The 19237-nt window shown below is 39.9% G+C and overlaps 2 protein-coding genes across 4 annotated transcripts in view; one reads left to right on the forward strand and one right to left on the reverse strand.

Annotated features, from left to right (window-relative positions):
- LOC133999840 (UTP--glucose-1-phosphate uridylyltransferase-like) overlaps positions 1-18958 on the forward strand; it is a 27081-nt gene extending 8123 nt beyond the window's left edge. For both annotated transcript variants that reach the window (XM_062439174.1, XM_062439166.1), the window contains exons 3-10: positions 4782-4889; positions 8819-9004; positions 9604-9737; positions 10307-10604; positions 11234-11431; positions 12129-12371; positions 12802-12906; positions 18578-18958. In XM_062439174.1, the coding sequence (XP_062295158.1) occupies positions 4782-4889; positions 8819-9004; positions 9604-9737; positions 10307-10604; positions 11234-11431; positions 12129-12371; positions 12802-12906; positions 18578-18685 (1380 nt within the window). In that variant the 3' untranslated portion in view covers positions 18686-18958. The remainder of the gene's footprint in view (positions 1-4781; positions 4890-8818; positions 9005-9603; positions 9738-10306; positions 10605-11233; positions 11432-12128; positions 12372-12801; positions 12907-18577) is intronic.
- On the reverse strand, positions 13455-16636 carry LOC133999549 (E3 ubiquitin-protein ligase TRIM39-like). Of its 2 annotated transcripts, XM_062438778.1 has the most exons (2): positions 15745-16636; positions 13455-15708 (listed from the first exon to the last, which is right to left on the reverse strand). In XM_062438778.1, exons 1-2 carry the CDS (start codon positions 15969-15971, stop codon positions 14328-14330), a joined length of 1608 nt encoding a protein of 535 aa, XP_062294762.1. In that variant the 5' UTR covers positions 15972-16636; the 3' UTR covers positions 13455-14327. The 2 variants fall into 2 exon arrangements, with proteins under 2 accessions (XP_062294762.1, XP_062294753.1); XM_062438769.1 differs by having other exon boundaries at positions 13455-16636.
- Positions 18959-19237: the final 279 nt, after the last annotated feature.

A 19237-nucleotide genomic window follows, 5' to 3' on the forward strand; every position in this document is an offset into this window, starting at 1 on the left:
CCATCCTCTCCACTCCCAAACTGTGGAGGTAGTCTCTGATAAACCTGCTCTGTGGGGGGCGAGCGTTGTCATCTTGGAGGATAGAGTTCGGTCCCAGACTGTGGAGATATGGGATTACCACTGGTTGCAGAATCTCATCTTGATATCTCTCTGCATTGAGATTACCTCACTGGAAAAACTAGGCTTGTTATCATTGGATATCATCACACTGCCTCCACCAATGTGCTTCTCTCTCCTCTCCTTCCTCTCTCTCCTCTCCTTCCTCTCCTCTCCTCTCCTCTCTTTCCTCTCCTTCCTCTCTCTCCTCTCTCTCCTCTCCTCTCCTTCCTCTCTCTCTCCTCTCCTTCCTCTCTCTCCTCTCCTTCCTCTCTCTCTCTCTCTCCTCTCCTTCCTCTCTCTTTCCTCTCCTTCCTCTCTCTCCTCTCCTTCCTCTCTCTCCTCTCCTTCCTCTCTCTCCTCTCCTTCCTCTCCTCTCCTCTCCTCTCTTTCCTCTCCTTCCTCTCTCTCCTCTCTCTCCTCTCCCCTCCTTCCTCTCTCTCTCCTCTCCTTCCTCTCTCTCCTCTCCTTCCTCTCTCTCTCTCTCTCCTCTCCTTCCTCTCTCTTTCCTCTCCTTCCTCTCTCTCCTCTCCTTCCTCTCTCTCCTCTCCTTCCTCTCTTTCCTCTCCTTCCTCTCTCTCCTCTCTCTCCTCTCCTCTCCTTCCTCTCTCTTTCCTCTCCTTCCTCTCTCTCCTCTCCTTCCTCTCTTTCCTCTCCTTCCTCTCTTTCCTCTCCTTCATCTCTCTCCTCTCTCTCCTCTCCTTCGTCTCTCCATCCTCTCCTTCCTCTCTCTCCTCTCCTTCCTCTCTTTCATCTCCTTCCTCTCCTTCCTTCCTCTCTTTCCTCTCCTTCCTCTCTCTCCTCTCCTCTCCTTCCTCTCTCTTTCCTCTCCTTCCTCTCTCTCCTCTCCTTCCTCTCTTTCCTCTCCTTCCTCTCCTTCCTCTCTCTCCTCTCCTTCCTCTCTCTCCTCTCCTTCCTCTCTTTCCTCTCCTTCCTCTCTCTCTCTCTCTCCTCTCCTTCCTCTCTCTTTCCTCTCCTTCCTCTCTCTCCTCTCCTTCCTCTCTCTCCTCTCCTTGCTCTCTCTCTCTCTCCTCTCCTTCCTCTCTCTTTCCTCTCCTTCCTCTCTCTCCTATCCTTCCTTTCTTTCCTCTCCTTCCTCTCTCTCCTCTCCTTCCTCTCTCTCCTCTCCTTCCTCTCTCCTCGCCTCTCCTTCCTCTCTCTCCTCTCCTTCCTCTCTCTTTCCTCTCCTTCCTCTCTCTCTCCTCTCCTTCCTCTCTCTCCTCTCTCTCCTCTCCTTCCTCTCTCTCCTATCCTTCCTCTCTTCTCCCTCCTTCCTCTCTCTTCTCTCCTTCCTCTCTCTTCTCTCCTTCCTCTCTCTCTCTCCTCTCTCTCTCCTCCTTCCTCTCTTCTCTCTCCTCCTTCCTCTCTTCTCTCTCCTCTCTCTCCTCTCCTCTCTCTCCTCTCTTCTCTCTCTCCTCTCCTTCCTCTCTCTCTCCTCCTTCCTCTCTTCTCTCTCCTTTCTCTCTCTCTCCTCCTTCCTCTCTTCTCTCTCCTCTCTCTCCTCTCTTCTCTCTCTCCTCTCCTTCCTCTCTCTCTCCTCTCCTTCCTCTCCTTCCTCTCTCTCTCCTCTCTCTCCTCTCCTTCCTCTCTCTCTCCCCTCCTTCCTCTCTCTCCTTCCTCTCTCTCCTCTCTCCTCCAACCGGTCGAGGCAGATGTTCTCCCACTTTGAGCCTGGTTCTGGTTCTGAGGTTTCTTCCTGTTAAAAGGGAGTTTTTTTCTCTCCACTGTCACCAAGTGCTGCTCATGTGTGAATGTTGTGTCTCTTTAAAATTAAAACCTGAAGAGTTCGGTTTAGATCTGCTCTATGTGGAAAGTGCCTTGAGATGACTTTGTTGTGATTTGGCGCTTTATAAATAAAGATTGATTGACCGAAGAAGGCAGAGAAGATTTGCCAAATTATTCATGGGCGCAACCCACATACTCAGCTCTGCTGCTCATCCCACTAATGCATGTTCCTTATAAATGTGGCTCCATTTAAAAGGGAAATAAATAAATAAACAGGCTTTCCAACCGTATAAGATTTATTGCCAAGAAGCATTGTTACAACAAAGAAATACTCTACCAAACACGAAGTTCCTTACTTTTTGAGCTATGTTTATATTAACTTACACGGTTGCCCATAAAGTTGGAATAAAATATTTTTTACCTCTTTCCATGCAATGATTGTGACAATGTGATTTATTCTTGATAGATAAAGTGTATAAATTCTCAAAATTGTATTGATCAATCTCATTATACCTCATCAAAGGTGATTACTGATGTGTATGAACAGAAAATAAAAAGAGGAATGTGTCTGAAAACTAAATTATTCCATCTTTATGGGCGACCGTGTAGATATATCTAAGCATATATCTTGAATTAATAAAAAGAATCAAACACGCAGAAAATGCTGCTTACAGGAAGTTAAAAAGTTCAAATATATTGACCAACATATAGGCCGATATTAACCAATACTATCAGCTGATCGATATATCAGTCGGACTCTAGAATAAACAGTTTAGAGATGTGAGAGATAAAAAACGTGCTGACTGAGTGATTTAATGTTATCTACAGTTCAGTCAGTGAAGAGTTAACATCATGTGAACTCTGCTGGTCGATCTGGAGGCGAACAACCTCGAGGTCCTGCAGAGGGGAAAAAACACACAAAACACACAAGTTAACAAACACAGGAACCAAAAATCAGTGAATGTGAAGATAAGAAAGACAAACTACAGATCCAGCAGCTGGTGTAGTTTAACCTTCGTGTCGTCCTCCCGGGTCAAATTGACCCCGTCTGTTTTGACTGTTCCTTCTTTCCTTTCCTCCTTCCTTCCTTTCCTTCCCTTCCTCCCTCCCTCCTTCTCTCTTTCTTTCCTCCCCCCTACCTTCCTCCCTTCCTTCTTTCCTCTGTCCTTCTTTCCTTCCTTCCTCCCTTCCTCTTTTCCTTTCTCCCTCCCTCCTTCCTTCTTCCCTCCCACCTACCTTCCTTCCTCACTTCTTTCCTTCCTTCCTCCTTACCTTCCCTCCTCCTAACCTTCCTTCTTCCTCCCTTCCTTCCTTCCTTCATTCTTCCTCCCTTCCATACTTCCTTCCTCTCTTCTATCCTTCCTTCCTCCCTTCCTTACCTTGACTTGAGGACAACAGGAGGGTTAAAGAGCGGGAGCTTTAGGATGGATCAGGATGATGGTGGACCTCCTGTTGCTCTCCTCAGTCTCCTCAAGATATTTGAACTTTTGAATTTCACGACTCCGAACGTCAGAGCGTGTTAATGGGCAACACCAAGAAAGTTAAATCAGATATGAAGAAAGCTTTGCTACGAACTCACCTCTGCTGTAGCTTCTGTAGTCGCAGTTTGCATCACAGCTGGATGACGAGCAAAGCAGGAAGCTGGAAGTGTTAAAGCTAAAAAAAAAGAGCCATGAGATAGAAAACATGGTTAAAGGAATATAATAAATCGAGCTCCAGCTATGTTTGAAAAATATAGACTTTAACTTTGTGAGGAGACATGATCGCAACAGTCCAACAGCAGCTTCTTCCCTTCATTCAGACTCATAGATGCTTCATTGACTCTATATACTGATTTACATCTCCAGCTGAAGACTTTAGTAAAGGTAAAGATGCAGATTCTGATTAGCTGGAGGCAACACCTGCAGCCAATAATGCAGAATTCACAGATCAAGCAATCAATCAATCTTTATTTATTTATTTGTTTATTTATAGAGCAGCTTTCATAAAGGTTAATGTAGTTCAAAAAGTTAAAAAGTGTATTTACCGTGGGAGGATTCACACTGATAAACTGTAAATTTGACCCCTTTCATCAGCAGCCTCCTGTTAACCCCCTTTATCTCTCTGGTCAAATATTACATCATCACCCTAAAATCGATGTGATGTTTTTGCAACTCAAAGCAGCTTAATCAATATTTTTTAGTGTGTAATGTGTTTGTGTGTCGTAGTGATGAACCTGCAGATAATTATCAGTAACTCTGCAGCTTTACGGAGCTTTATAAAGAGTTTCAGCACCAAATCTGATCAATTATCAGATTGATTTCTGAAAGTTTCAATTCAAACGTCTCCAAAGTGTTTTGTTGGAGTTTCAAAACTGGTTTTAACCATCTGAAGAACATTTCTGATGGTTAAACTGTTTCCTTCACTCCTGAATCCTGCCGTTTTTACTGTGTAATGTGTTTGATGAACATATAGAGGATTATCAGAGACTCCTGCAGCTTCCTCTCAGCTTTACGGAGCTTTATAGTTGAGTTTCAGCTCATTGTTTAACTGCAACTTTATTGTTCTGGTTCACTCTCAGCGCTCTCATAGCATCGATTTCAGAAAAAAAGCCACTGTACTCTACCTGCTCACAGACCCAGTTATCTGTAGACTAGCTGGTGAACATAGTGGAGCATTTAGATGTTTCCCTCAGGAGTTAATAGAGAGTAAAAACAGCTAAAAGAGAGAATATTGTTCTTTACATTCAGCAGCTTGACAGAAACTCGATGAACTAATGAATGATGATGTTGATCAGTAACTGCTGGATGAGGAAATAAGCATCATGTTGTGTTCATTACTTGTTTCTGCTGAAAACTACTGAACAACCAATCTGCTTATTCATCCTTTAATCCTCGTCATTGAGGTTTGGTGTGATTATTTATCTTTCGACTCATGAAAACTTGATATATTTTTTTTAATGTATTTCTTGTTTCCTTCAGATCTGCAAAAAAGACTTTGAGGGCTTCAAGAAGCTCTTCCACAGATTCCTGCAGCACAAAGGTCCTGCGGTCGAGTGGGCCAGGATCAACCGGCCGCCAGAGGACTCGGTAAGCACCCGAACCGACCGGTCACACCAGCACCGCTCTGTTTACTAGAGCCACATGGTTTCATGTTGCAAATCCTCTGTGACGCAATACCCAAAGTCAGTGATTATACCTCGAAGCTTGGGGGGCAGTTATGATTTTAAACCCTTATTTTACCTGAAAAATAGATTTAAACTTCATCTGGATCAATGATAAATAAGGGTTTAAAAGCAGCATCAGGTTTGTTAAAATGTACATTTAGTATTTTTGTTGGTTTTATATCATTTGAAATGATATTTGCACAATTTTTTACCAAAAGTAAGACTGAATGCTCCTGAAAATGTCAAATGGTGTAACCACGAAAGAATGATACATATTACATATTTTATCTACCTAGAAGGAAAGAAAAGGGAGGAAGAGGAGACAGAAAGAAAGATAAAGGAGACAAAGGAGAAAGAAAGAAAGGAGGGGAGAGGAGAAAGAAAAGAAAGAAAGAAAGAAAGAAAGAAAGAAAGAAAGAAAGAAAGAAAGAAAGAAAGAACAAGAAAGAAAGAAAGAACAAGAAGGTAGGATGAGGAAAGAAAGAAAGAAAGAAAGAAAGAAAGAAAGAAAGAAAGAAAGAAAGAAAGAAAGAAAGAAAGAAAGAAAGAAAGAAAGAAAGCAGGTTCCTGATCTCCATGGTTACCAGAGTAAATGTAATATTTAGAACAATAGTATTCCATTACCTTTATTTAATATAAAGTTATAATGTAAGATCATGCCAAACTAGTTGATATGGTGTTTTATTGACAATTTACTGTTTTTAAGCAAGTTGAATTATTTGGTACAAAGTTTTTATGGTTACACCACTTAGACATTTTTTGCCATAATCCTCTAATATATTCTCTCTAAATGGATTAAAAGCAGAAATTTGATGCTGGGTCCACAAAAAAAGAATGTGTGCAAGTTATTCATACGTTTATTTTCACATTTTAACCCTTTAAATATAAACTAAACTACATGGACACAAAGTTGAGCAACAATAATAATAAGTGTGTTTTGTATGTCAAATTTGAATCTGCAAAGCAACTTAAGCTGTCAGATGAATGTAGTCCAGTAAAAACATACAATATTTGAAGTATAAAACAGTATAAAAGCAGCAGAAAATTTGCACTAAAGCACTGCACTACACACACAGTAGAGGTAAAACTGATATCCTTCCTCTCATCTGACTTTCCCGTGACTCAAAGTGACGAAATGCTCCTTTAAAGCTTTAAATGCTTCAGCTACTACAGAGTGGAGCCGAGCGTCATGCTGCAGAGACAAGCTACAGACACCGGATCTGAGTACAGAGAACATTCACGCTTAAAGCCAGCTATTTATCAGTATGGTGACATTTCACGCACACACGCACACACACACACACACACACACACACACACACACACACACACACACAGAGGCAGTCCGTTCCCTCGGTGTTCCTAAAATACTCCGGCAGAGTGAAGGTTAGGACTAATAATAGTCTGACCGCCGCAGCATTCGAAAGCCTGTTTTCAGGGAGGTGAGGTCTGGCAGACGGTGACATTTGTCTCCTCGCTGACCCCCCCACCCCCCACCCCTCCTTACCCCCCCCCCCCCCCCCCCCCCCCCCCACACCTACTTGCACCCCCACCCTAACTCAACTTTACCCCACCTAGTCCCAGCAGCTGCCTAGTGACCTTAACTCTGGCGTGGGGTCTGATTAAAGAATATGAAACACTATGTACAGAAAGTACTTATGCAATACACACACACACACACACACACACACACACACACACACACACACACACACACACACACGTATACACACACACACATACACATATACACATATACACATATACACACACATATACACATGGGTCAATGACGTATAAGGATTTACAACAACTCAATTGTAGAATAATAAAAACAAGCATATCTAATGCAGTAGTTCAAACATTCAGAATGTTGTGTACCTGAAAATTAATATTACAATATGAAAGTGATTTTAGTGGGTTTTTCAAGATTAATTGGCACTGGCCTGAAAAAAAAGTCATGTGGTGCGACCATGATTCATCTTGAAATATCTTATATAAATAAAAGATCATCATTTACAAACATTTAAAAAAATTCAAATACTTTGTTTCCAAACACTTTATATTACTGAAAACTTGTAAAAAAAGATGTGAAGCGTGTTAAGTAAATTAATTTATTTCAAGATGAATCGTGGTCGCACCACATGACTTATTTTAAGGCCAGTGCCAATTAATCTTGAAAACCCACTAAAATCACTTTCATATTTATAATATGAACTTTCAGGTACACAACATTCTGAATGTTTGAACTACTGCATTAGATATGCTTGTTTTTATTATTCTACAATTGAGTTGTTGCAAATCCTTATACGTCATTGACCCATATACACATATACACACACATGCAAACACACACACACGCACACACACACACACACACATATACACACACACATATACACATATACACATATACACACACACACACACACACACAATATCTAGTCTCATATCACGATATCGATATAATTTCAATATATTGCCCAGCCGTAGGTGGAGGTGGTTTACAGAAGCTTAAAGCTCCTCCTGGTGGCTGAAAGTGAGAATTACTCTCCAGCAGCTGTTAATGAACCTTTATACTAAACCACACAACTCAACTCTTCATTAAAGTTTTTCAATGGAAAAAAAACGACCAAACACTACAGAGTCAAAGTACCGCTGTGGTGTAAAGTATAGATTACATCATTAAACACACACACACACACACACACACACACACATACACACACACAGTCCATAAATACATGTGCTTTCAGTGTGTCAGACCGCTGTCATGTGCTGCTGTCGTGGTTTTAAAGGCCAAAGGGTCGCCTGTCTCCAAACTGCTCCAAACTGCTCCTCTACAGTCCATTAGATTCACACTGAACACAGGGTTTAAGTACTATTAAAATAAATAAATAAATAAAAACACACTGGTGCTCTCATATTATTAACAAGGTTTATTATCAGTGTGTTTCCAGATGTTTCCCCTTGGATGTTTTCTACTTGTATTGCTTTTATAAATGGATTCATGGTCAATTTAATTTGGCTTTAACTCTTTAATGTCAAAGTGAAAACAGATTTGTCAATTCATTAAAAATATATAATGTAAAATAAAGGGGAAAATATCTGAATACTGTTTTATAGGCACTGTATATGTGAAAAAGGTTCATTTTGGACATATAATGTGTTTATACTCCAGATTCTACAATGACTAGGTTCATTAATCAATAAGTTGAAGATGAACTATTTTGATAATTTCACTCTGGCTCATTTTTTAAATCAAATATTCCAAAATTCTCTTATTCCAGTTTCTTAAATGTTTAAATGTTCTGGTTTCTTTTAGTCCTCTTTGACAGTAAACTAAATTTGAGGATGTCATTCTGGGTGTTTGGGAAACAATAATACACTTTTTTAAACCATATTTGGACTTTTTATAGACCATACGAGTAGTCGATTATTAAGTTTTCAATTTTACCAATAATATAATATAATATGATAATAAATAAATAAAATATAACCAATAATATTAACTGACTGGTATCCTGGTCGGACTCTAGTTTGAAGTGACGGGAACACTAACACCAAAAAAGTGCTAATATACTCACATAGAAACACTTTGTGGTTACACCATTTGACATTTTCAGGAGCATTCAGTCTTACTTTTGGTATAAAAAAAAATGGTGCAAATGTCATTTCAAATGATATAAAACCAACAAATGTTGTAATTGCTCATCTGGCCATCCCTTATTTATCACTGAGCCTTAAATAAAGTTAAATCATTACTAAAAAGCAGTGAGTGTGTCTCAGATTGTCTTTAGGAATATAAAAATGTCTGTGTCTTAACGTTGTATTCTTGCTCCGTTATTTCAGATTCAGCCCTACGAGAAGATCAAGTTGAGAGGTTTGCCCGATGACATCGCCGCCTGCCTCAACAAGCTCGCCGTGGTCAAGCTGAATGGCGGACTGGGAACCAGCATGGGCTGCAAGGGCCCCAAGAGTCTGATCAGTGTCCGCAACGAGAACACCTTCCTGGACCTGACCGTGCAGCAGATCGAGGTAAAGACGAGCAGCAGGAAGACTTCAGACCCCCGAGGAGCATGTTGAAATTAACTCTTCTTCTTCTTCTGTGTCTCTGTCCTCCTCTTCTTCTTCTTCTTCTTCTTCTTCTTCTTCTTCTTCTTCTTCTTCTTCTTCTTCTTCTTCTTCTTCTTCTGTGTCTCTGTCCTCTTCTTCTTCTTCTTCTTCTCTGTCTCTGTCCTCCTCCTCTTCTTCTTCTTCTTCTTCTTCTGCGTCTCTGTCCTCCTCTTCTTCTTCTTCTTCTGTGTCTCTGTCCTCCTCTTCTTCTTCTTCTTCTTCTTCTTCTGTGTCTCTGTCCTCCTCCTCTTCTTCTTCTTCTTCTTCTTCTTCTTCTTCTTCTTCTTCTGTGTCTCTGTCCTCCTCTTCTTCTTCTTCTTCTTCTTCTGTGTCTCTGTCCTCTTCTTCTTCTTCTTCTTCTGTGTCTCTGTCCTCTTCTTCTTCTTCTGTGTCTCTGTCCTCTTCTTCTTCTTCTTCTTCTGTGTCTCTGTCCTCCTCCTCTTCTTCTTCTTCTTCTTCTTCTTCTGTGTCTCTGTCCTCCTCCTCTTCTTCTTCTTCTGTGTCTCTGTCCTCGTCCTCAGCACCTGAACAAAGCCTTCAACGCCAACGTGCCGCTCGTCCTCATGAACTCGTTCAACACCGACGAAGAGACGAAGAAGATCCTGCAGAAGTACAAACACCACCGAGTCACCATCCACACCTTCAACCAGAGCAGGTACAATACACACACACACACACACACACACAACACACACACACTCTGACCCTAAAATCAGCTTTTTCCCAGTTGGAGACGCTTGTATCTTCATCATCACTGTTTTATTGTAGTTTTATTTTTTTCTGTAAAGCACTTTGCTCTATGAATCAAACATTTTCAAAAACTGAAGTACAGTAAAAAACATTTGAAAAATATTTTAAAAATATAATAATAATAAAATGCACGGAAGTAAAAACAGTAAAAGAATAAGATCAATTCATAAGTAAACATTTCCAAAATCTAAAGTAGAATAAAATACCCAAAATACAACAGAAAAAAATAAATATATACATATGTATAAAAATTGTAAAATTAACTAAAAACACATAAATCATTCAGAGCTGGAAACATAAAGCTTTGGACTAACTTTAAAAATTAATATGATATATAATATAATAATTAATAAATAAAAAAATTAATATATTTTAATAACGGCTTAAAATTCAACAACTCAAAGCAAATTACATCTTTAAACATCTGACCAAACAACACTTTTATCTTCTTTTTATCTTTTTCCCTCCCATCAGATATCCGAGGATCAACAAGGAGTCGCTGCTACCGATCGCTAAAACGATGCAGGTGAACGGGGAGAACGTGGAGGCCTGGTACCCACCAGGTCACGGTGACATCTACACCAGCTTCTATAACTCAGGGCTGCTGGACAAACTCATCGCCGAGGGCAAAGAGTACATCTTCGTATCCAACATCGACAACTTGGGCGCCACCGTCGACCTCTTCATCCTCCATCACCTGATGAGCCAGCCGGCCGACAGACGCTCCGAGTTCGTCATGGAAGTCACCGACAAGACCAGAGCCGACGTCAAGGTGCCGATCTTTTATCACCTTTTTAGTTTTTAGCAGGCGGGGAGTTCCGGTTCTCTGAAATGAGACCAACGCGGAAGTAACTTAAAACTGCATTCTATCAAAAGGCCACCAGGGGGCGACCGTTTTGGTGTCAAAAGGACTTCCGTCTCTATACAAGTCAATGGAGAATTCACCAACTTCTCACTTGATTTCTAACCTCAGTAAACGTTTTCAAAATGTGTTTATGGTCTCAATCGCTAGTTTAAAGCCTTCTTCAATGCAGTATGATGTTCATTTGGGACATTTTTGCCTCCCTGATTTTATATGTGACGATAAAGCAGGGTATGCATTAGGGCGTGGCTACGTCGTGATTGACAGGTTGATTGGTTCACAGGTTCAGGAGGGCGCCTCATGCTCCTCCTGATGCCCATATAAGTAGAATCCGTGTTTTCATTTTTCCCAGCATGCACCTGAAGTTTTCAAGATGGCGCTGCTCAGATCCGATACTATTGGCTTCTGAGCAGCAGTCCACAAACCAATGGGTGACGTCACGGATGTTACGTCCATTCCTTATATACAGTCTATGGTTTTTAGTGGTTTCATTCATCTGTGGATCTTTATATTCGGAGCGTCTCCTCTCCTCTCTTCAGGGCGGTACGCTGATCCAGTACGACAACCACCTGAGGCTGCTGGAGATCGCTCAGGTGCCCAAAGCTCACGTAGACGAGTTCAAGTCCGTCACCAAGTTCAAGATCTTCAACACCAACAATTTGTGGATCTCTCTGCCCGCCATCAAGAGGCTGCACGAGAAGAACGCCATGGACCTGGAGATCATCGTCAACCCCAAGGTGACAAAAACAGACTTGTAGAGTTATTTATGTCAAAGGTCTTCACAAAAAGTACAAAATCAGGCTGCAACTAACAATTATCTTCATTATCCATTATTTAAATGAGTTGTTTGGTCTATAAAATGTAAGAAAATGGTGAAAAATGACAATGTCTTCAAAAGTCTTGTCTTCAATGTTTTGTCCAAAATGTAAAAATATTCAGTTTACTGTCACAGACGACAAAAAAACCCCAGAAAATATTCACATTTAAGAAGCTGGAATCAGATAAATAAAAAGTCAGAGCAATTAATCAATTATCAAAATAGTTGGTGATTAATTTTTGTCAAATTGATTAATTGACTCATTTTCACTGTCATTTAATGAGCAAAATCTGGAATATAACCACATTATCTGTCAAAAAATCCAATCAAACTTTTTTCCTAAAAAAAATGACTCAAAATTATTAAAAGATTTTAAAAATAGAGTCTAGTCTGGCTAAAAAAGGGTTATAATTGGCAACTAATGGAGTAATCGTTGCAGTGCTCGTAAAAAATGGCAGAATAGTTACAAACACAAAAGCAAAAAAAAGCACAAATATCGTGAACATAAAAGAAAAATATCAGTTAAGTCTTTCAGGTAAAGAAACAAGATTGAACTTTGAACACTGCATTTTCCCCTGAACCTCTCTCTCTTTTTTTCTCTCTCTCTCTGCTTCTAGACGTTGGACGGCGGTCTGAACGTCATCCAGCTGGAGACGGCCGTTGGCGCCGCCATCAAGAGCTTCGACAACGTTCTGGGCGTGAACGTCCCACGTAGCCGCTTCCTGCCGGTGAAGACGTCGTCCGACCTGCTGCTGGTCATGTCCAACCTGTACAGTCTGGACAACGGCTCGCTCACCATGAGCAGGCTCAGAGAGTTCCCCAGCACACCGCACGTCAAGCTGGGCAGCTCCTTCACTAAGGTGAGCAAAGACCACCAACACCAACCCGTCCTTTATCGGTATATTCCACCTATTGATCGGCTTAGTTTGAAATCATCGGGTCTCATGCAAGAAACACTAGAAGTGTAGAAGTATTACTTTAGTAGTGAAGTAGTGACAGTTTAGGCCACCAACCCGTCTTAATCCATATATTTCACTTATTCAATCCAATCGGCTTTATTTATATAGCACGATTTTAACAAACACAAGGTTTTCCAAAGTGCTGCTCAACAAGATAAAACACAATAAATAGATGAAGTGCATAATAGAAAGATGAAAGCAATAAAATAAATAAAATACACTGCACAATTTGAATCTGACAAGTGTGTGTGGAGTTAATAAATCTTTTTTTTTTGGTCTCATCTCCGTGTGAAGTGCGTTCAAGTGTCTCAACGTGTTTTCCGTCCTGCAGGTTCAGCAGTTTCTGGCTCGGTTTGAGAACATCCCAGATATGCTGGAACTGGATCACCTCACTGTGTCGGGAGACGTCACCTTCGGAAAGAACGTCTCTCTGAAGGTAAAGAACACTTCCTTGTTGTTCCTTTTTGTTTTAAGAAATTATTTAACCTTTTGTCATCACTAGAGATGTTTTTTTTTAATAATTATAAGACAGTAAATCATAATTATGACAAGAAGCAATTACAAGTTTCTCTGCTTATATTCAAACACAGATATTATACTTAAAGGTGGTTTTAAAGTTGTAGGTAAGACTAAATAATGGTTTTAATATCACACAGAGAGCCTGATGTGGTTTAGTAATTAACTCTTATAAAATGTTAAATTGAGCACCAAACTCATTACCACATCAGATTAACTAAAGTCTGCAACAGTTTTTCACTTTCATACATTTATTTGACAGCTTTAGTTACTTTTCAGGTGAAGATTTGACACAATGGATAATATAACAAGCTTTATAAATACAACACATTGTTAAAGATGAAACCAAAAAGCAGTGTGTAGTCGGCTCACATTTCAGATGTCTATGAGTTGTTAACAGCTCCACCAAATAGTGATTTTTCCCTCTAAACTTCTCACATGGTTTCATTTCAATAAATGTTCAAATGATCCAATATTTCAGCAAAAATCAAAGATTAGAGAAAAAGTCCAAACACTGAAAACACATTTGTGAATCAGAACTTAGTTTGTTCTTCTTTCCTCTCCCATTAATCATCTCACCACCTCTCACATTTATCTGCTGACCCTTTGGAGGGGCCCCACCCCTAGGTTGGGAACCACTGGACTAAACTAGCTAACTGTATATAAAGTAGTTCACCTCAAAGAGTGGAGATAAAGTACTAGTTCACTTATGGTGAATTTATCAAACATTATTAATACAATTAGCTATTAATATATAAATATTGTTGAAGCTGAATTTAAGTTCTAATTTTCAGAATTAGGTGAAACAATATATGTTTCAGGAGTAGTGGTAAACTATAACTAAGTACATTTATTTAAGTACAGCACATGAACATGTGTCAATATAATCAGTGTGTAAAATGAAACTGGAGGTCCTGTACTGTGTGCGCTCTTTCCTAAACAGAGTAGGACTACATCAACATCCTATATGTTGTGAAGTTAGTGAAAACATTTAAAACAGGTTTAAACTAAATCCTGTTCACTTAACACACAGTCGGCACAGCATGAACACATTCATTCATTATTTAAATATTTCAGTGATAGAACTTGTGAACTTTTCAAACACTAACCAGAAAATATATAAACCAGACTTGTATCTTAGTTTATTTAAGAATATTTTATATACTAAAAAGGAAAAATGAGGCTCTGAAATATGCAGAGACGGAGTAAAACTGCAGAGTTTAAACATATTAATTATCCTGATGAAAACAAGACACATTACTGCTGAATATACATTTGTTACCATAATAAACAAGATTTGATCAGTTTTGCTCTCTAATCAATCAGCATCCTGGTATTGACTCAGGCAGTTTGATTGACAGGACAGATGATCAGAGGGGCAGAGTTTTTACCACCATCATTAAGACAGGGACAGAGGTATGGGTAGAGTTTCTCAGTGAAGAAGCAGCCAGTAAATGAGTAGATAAGAGCTGCAGCATCTAAGTCATAAAAGGAGACCAGACCCTCCTCATAATCCACAAACACCCCAACCTTCTGAGGACCAGACTTCAGAGAGAGACAGACTGTACGGTTATTACGAGCACTGTACTCATTTCCATTTCTCAAACATATAGTCCAGAAACCATACTGTGGTCTCAGAGTGATGAGTCCCTTCCTGTTGATCGACTCTCTGGCCACTCCTAAAGTCCATTTAGTCTTCTCTTTAACCTGAACCTCAAAGTAAAATCTGCCTGAAGACAAACTCTGCTTTCCTAACACACAGGAACTAAGAGAAAATCTCTCTGGGTTGTCTGGGAGATTCTTCTTCACAACACCACAGTAAACTTGTTTCCCATCATCAGACAGGATGAGATGAGGATTTGCTGTATCAGGATCAAGAGTCACATCCACTGCATACTGCTGGACCCTCTTCAGCTCAGCCTCAAACAGCTTCTTCATCTGTTTACTGAGCGTCTCCTCCAGCTGAGCCACAGCTTTCACCACAGTCCCCTCATGTGATGATGGATGGACGCTGACCTCTGTCCAGTCTTTGGTGGGTGGAGCAGCTTTCAGGGATGGGAAGCTTTGGAGGAGGTGGAGGTGGTCTTCAGAGTGTGAGAGCTTCTCCACCTCAGAGCTTCTCTTCTTCAGCTCAGAGATTTCCTGTTCCAGCTCTTTGATGAAGTCTTCAGCCTGTTTCTCTGTTGTTCTTTGCTTCTCTTCAATCGTCTCAATGAGCTCATTCAGGCTTCTCTCAACAGACTCCTTCAGAGCGGTGAAGACCTGAACACCTTCTGCTTTCTCTCTGTCTGCAGCTTCCTTACTGAGGTCAACTGAGTGTTTGATCTCTTGAATCTTCAGTCGTCTCTTCTGTATCATCTCCTGAATTTCAGCCTCTGTCTTCCCCAGCTCTGCCTTCTTTCCTTCATATTCTTCTTTCAGAGGAACAAACTCATGTGTCTTGTGGTCTAAAACAGAGCAGAGCATGCAGACATATGTCTGGTCGGTCTTACAGAACAGCTCCAGAGGTTTATCGTGCTTCATACACATCCTGTCTTCCAGGTTCTCCACAGGGTCCATCAGCTGATGTCTTTTCAGACCTAAGGCTGTCAGATGAGGCTCCAGGTGAGTCTCACAGTAGGATGTCAGACACACCAGACAGGACTTCAGGGCCTTCAGTTTGGTTCCAGTACAGACGTCACAGGGAACTTCTCCTGGTTTGGCAGCTTGTTGCTCTGAGCTGCTGCTGCTGGCTTTCTGTTGAACTTCCTGTCTGAACTGAGAAACCATCTCATTGAGCAATGTGTTGACATGAAGCTCAGGTCTTGTGTAGAACACCTTTTTACACAGTGGACACAGGTACTGGTCATTCCTGTTCCAGTGTTCATTGATGCAGTTTTTGCAGAAGTTGTGTCCACATGGTGTGGTGACTGGATCAGTGAACACATCCAGACAGATGGAGCACAGAAACTGATCATCAGATCTCAGACAGCTGGCAGCAGACATATCTACACATGTAGTGTGAAAGAAGACAAAACATAATTTTGTTAGAAATTAATTTTTATTGAAAGAAAAATGTAATTTTTATTGTTGCTTATACATATATAACTTTTTAATTAAATATGCTATAAGCAACTTTAACAATTTAATCAGAGCTGGAAAATATAAAAAGATTGTCTCCAGTATTTCACAGCCAGGTTAAAGTCTTTGTTCTCCTTTAATGTTGGACGTGTGCTGGTTTGTACAAACTACAGTCAGAGACTCATCTGCAGCTCTTTATCTAACAGCTCATTGTGGCTGTTTGTGCTTTTACTATTACTCAATACAATCTGATCCACTGATAAAATATCACAGAATATGTTCATATCTTGTTGTAGAGAAGAATTATTATTGAAGAATTTCACTGCTAACAAAGCTTTTGCTGACTTGGTGACAAACACATTTTATTTCCTGTTGCTACTTCACAATAAAAGTATCCTTCTGGTTCACCGATGGAAAGCTTTTAATGTGAAACAGCTACTTGTGTCTGTAGGAAGTGATCAGTAAATAGTCAAAGATCAGGAAATAGCAGTGAAGCTAAACTCCAAACCACAGAGGTTCAGTTACACTTTACAAAAGTCCTGAGAACTGACAGAGACTTAAAAACACTTAAAGTGTTTTTACTGAGTCTGTAAAAGCAGCTGCAGTTATACTGTAAACAATCTCACTAGTGTCAGTATGAAATGAAAAGAGATGAACTTCCTGTCTCCTGTGTTAAAGCTGGTTGTTGAAACATTAAATATGATCAGTTGTACTCACCAGTGTTTGGCAGAGACTCTGCTGTGTTGTTGAGAAAGACTTGATGAACTCAGTTTCATTTATATTTGGACAGAAGTGGAGAGACTCGACTGCAGCTCTGCTGTCCTCTGATTAATGTTTAGTTTCATTTCTGGAGAGTGACGTTGAAGCTTTTATCTTTCCAGTGTTGCTCCTTCCTGTCATTAACAGGTTTATTGTGAGATATCATGGAGCAAAGGTGGTTCTGAATCTAACAGATGGGAGGAGTTAGACATGTGAAAAGACGTTGTTTAGTTTAACTAAGCAGTGTGTAGTCGGCTCACATTTCAGATGTCTATGAGTTGTTAACAGCTCCACCAAATAGTGATTTTTCCCTCTAAACTTCTCACATGCTTTCATTTCAATAAATGTTCAAATGATCCAATATTTCAGCAAAAATCAAGTATTAGGGAAAAAGTCCAAAAACTGAAAACACATTTGTGTATCAGAACTTAGTTTTTTCTTCTTTCCTCTCCCATTAATCATCTCACCACCCCTCACATTTATCTGCTGACCCTTTGGAGGGGCCCCACCCCTAGGTTGGGAACCACTGGACTAAACTAGCTAACTGTATATAAAGTAGTGTAAACTAGCTCCACCTCCAGCAGCTACAACAGTAACATGCTGCTCTAACACTGATGCTTCACTATTAATAATCTAATGATGTCATAATAATAATATATCAGTCAGAGGACCAAACCACTACTTTACTGTAATACTGCATACTACATCACTCATAATACTGCAGTACTTTTACTGTAATACTGCATACTACATCACTCATAATACTGCAGTACTTTTACTGTAATACTGCATACTACATCACTATAATACTGCAGTACTTTTACTGTAATACCGCATACTACATCACTATAATACTGCAGTACTTTTACTGTAATACCGCATACTACATCACTCATAATACTGCAGTACTTTTACTGTAATACTGCATACTACATCGCTCATAATACTGCAGTACTTTTACTGTAATACCGCATACTACATCGCTCATAATACTGCAGTACTTTTACTGTAATACCGCATACTACATCGCTCATAATACTGCAGTACTTTTACTGTAATACTGCATACTACATCGCTCATAATACTGCAATACTTTTACTGTAATACTGCATACTACATCGCTCATAATACTGCAGTACTTTTACTGTAATACCGCATACTACATCGCTCATAATACTGCAGTACTTTTACTGTAATACCGCATACTACATCGCTCATAATACTGCAGTACTTTTACTGTAATACCGCATACTACATCGCTCATAATACTGCAGTACTTTTACTGTAATACTGCATACTACATCACTCATAATACTGCAGTACTTTTACTGTAATACCGCATACTACATCACTCATAATACTGCAGTACATTTACTGTAATACCGCATACTACATCACTCATAATACTGCAGTACATTTACTGTAATACTGCATACTACATCACTCATAATACTGCAGTACTTTTACTGTAATACCGCATACTACATCACTCATAATACTGCAGTACATTTACTGTAATACCGCATACTACATCACTCATAATACTGCAGTACATTTACTGTAATACTGCATACTACATCACTCATAATACTGCAGTACTTTTACTGTAATACTGCATACTACATCACTCATAATACTGCAGTACTTTTACTGTAATACTGCATACTACATCACTCATAATACTGCAGTACTTTTACTTGTAATGAAGTGTTTTTATATTGACTAAGTTATTTATATTCATTGACTTTAATGAAACTGTGTTGTGTCTTCAGGGGACCGTCATCATTATAGCGAATCACGGCGACCGGATCGATATTCCCGCCGGAGCGATGCTGGAGAACAAGATCGTTTCTGGAAACCTGCGGATCCTCGACCACTGAGGCCTTCTGGGAAACAAACAGCACTCACTCAAAGCCATCTGCACCTAGAAGAGACTCGGAGAGATTTCCTTTTTTTCTCTCGTCACTGATGATGAAACGGCGGGACTGTTACAGAGACAAAGAATCACAGTTTGTTTTCCGTGTGACGAAGCTCATCATGAAGGTTTTTCTCCAGGAATAAAGTCGCTGTTACTGCAAACGCTCGCTGCACAGTCTGAGCCGACTGCTTTGTCTTTTTCTGAGGTCAATAAACGTGCAATATGGGTCACATGAGTCTGGTCATGTCATGTTTCTTTTGGGTTTTTTAGGCGAAGTTTCACAACTACGTTTCCACAGTCAATGCTCCCTTTTAAACACACACATATACATCTTATTATCAAAATTACAATGTTGAGAAGGTTAAATGATAATATTAATAGATGTTAAAACCAAACGGAAGTAAAACTATAGCCTACTGTACCAAAGCAGAAACACAAAAATCAAATCAAAACGACCAAATTAACTAAATTTGAGCAAGTGAACAAAATTGGGCCGTTTAGTTGTGCTACTGCA

Source organism: Scomber scombrus, chromosome 2 (genome assembly GCF_963691925.1).
Source record: "Scomber scombrus chromosome 2, fScoSco1.1, whole genome shotgun sequence".
Taxonomy (NCBI): domain Eukaryota; kingdom Metazoa; phylum Chordata; class Actinopteri; order Scombriformes; family Scombridae; genus Scomber; species Scomber scombrus.

Bases quoted from the DNA above. Each gene is read 5' to 3' on its own strand.
- LOC133999549 (XM_062438769.1), bottom strand. From the start codon at position 15,971: ATGTCTGCTGCCAGCTGTCTGAGATCTGATGATCAGTTTCTGTGCTCC.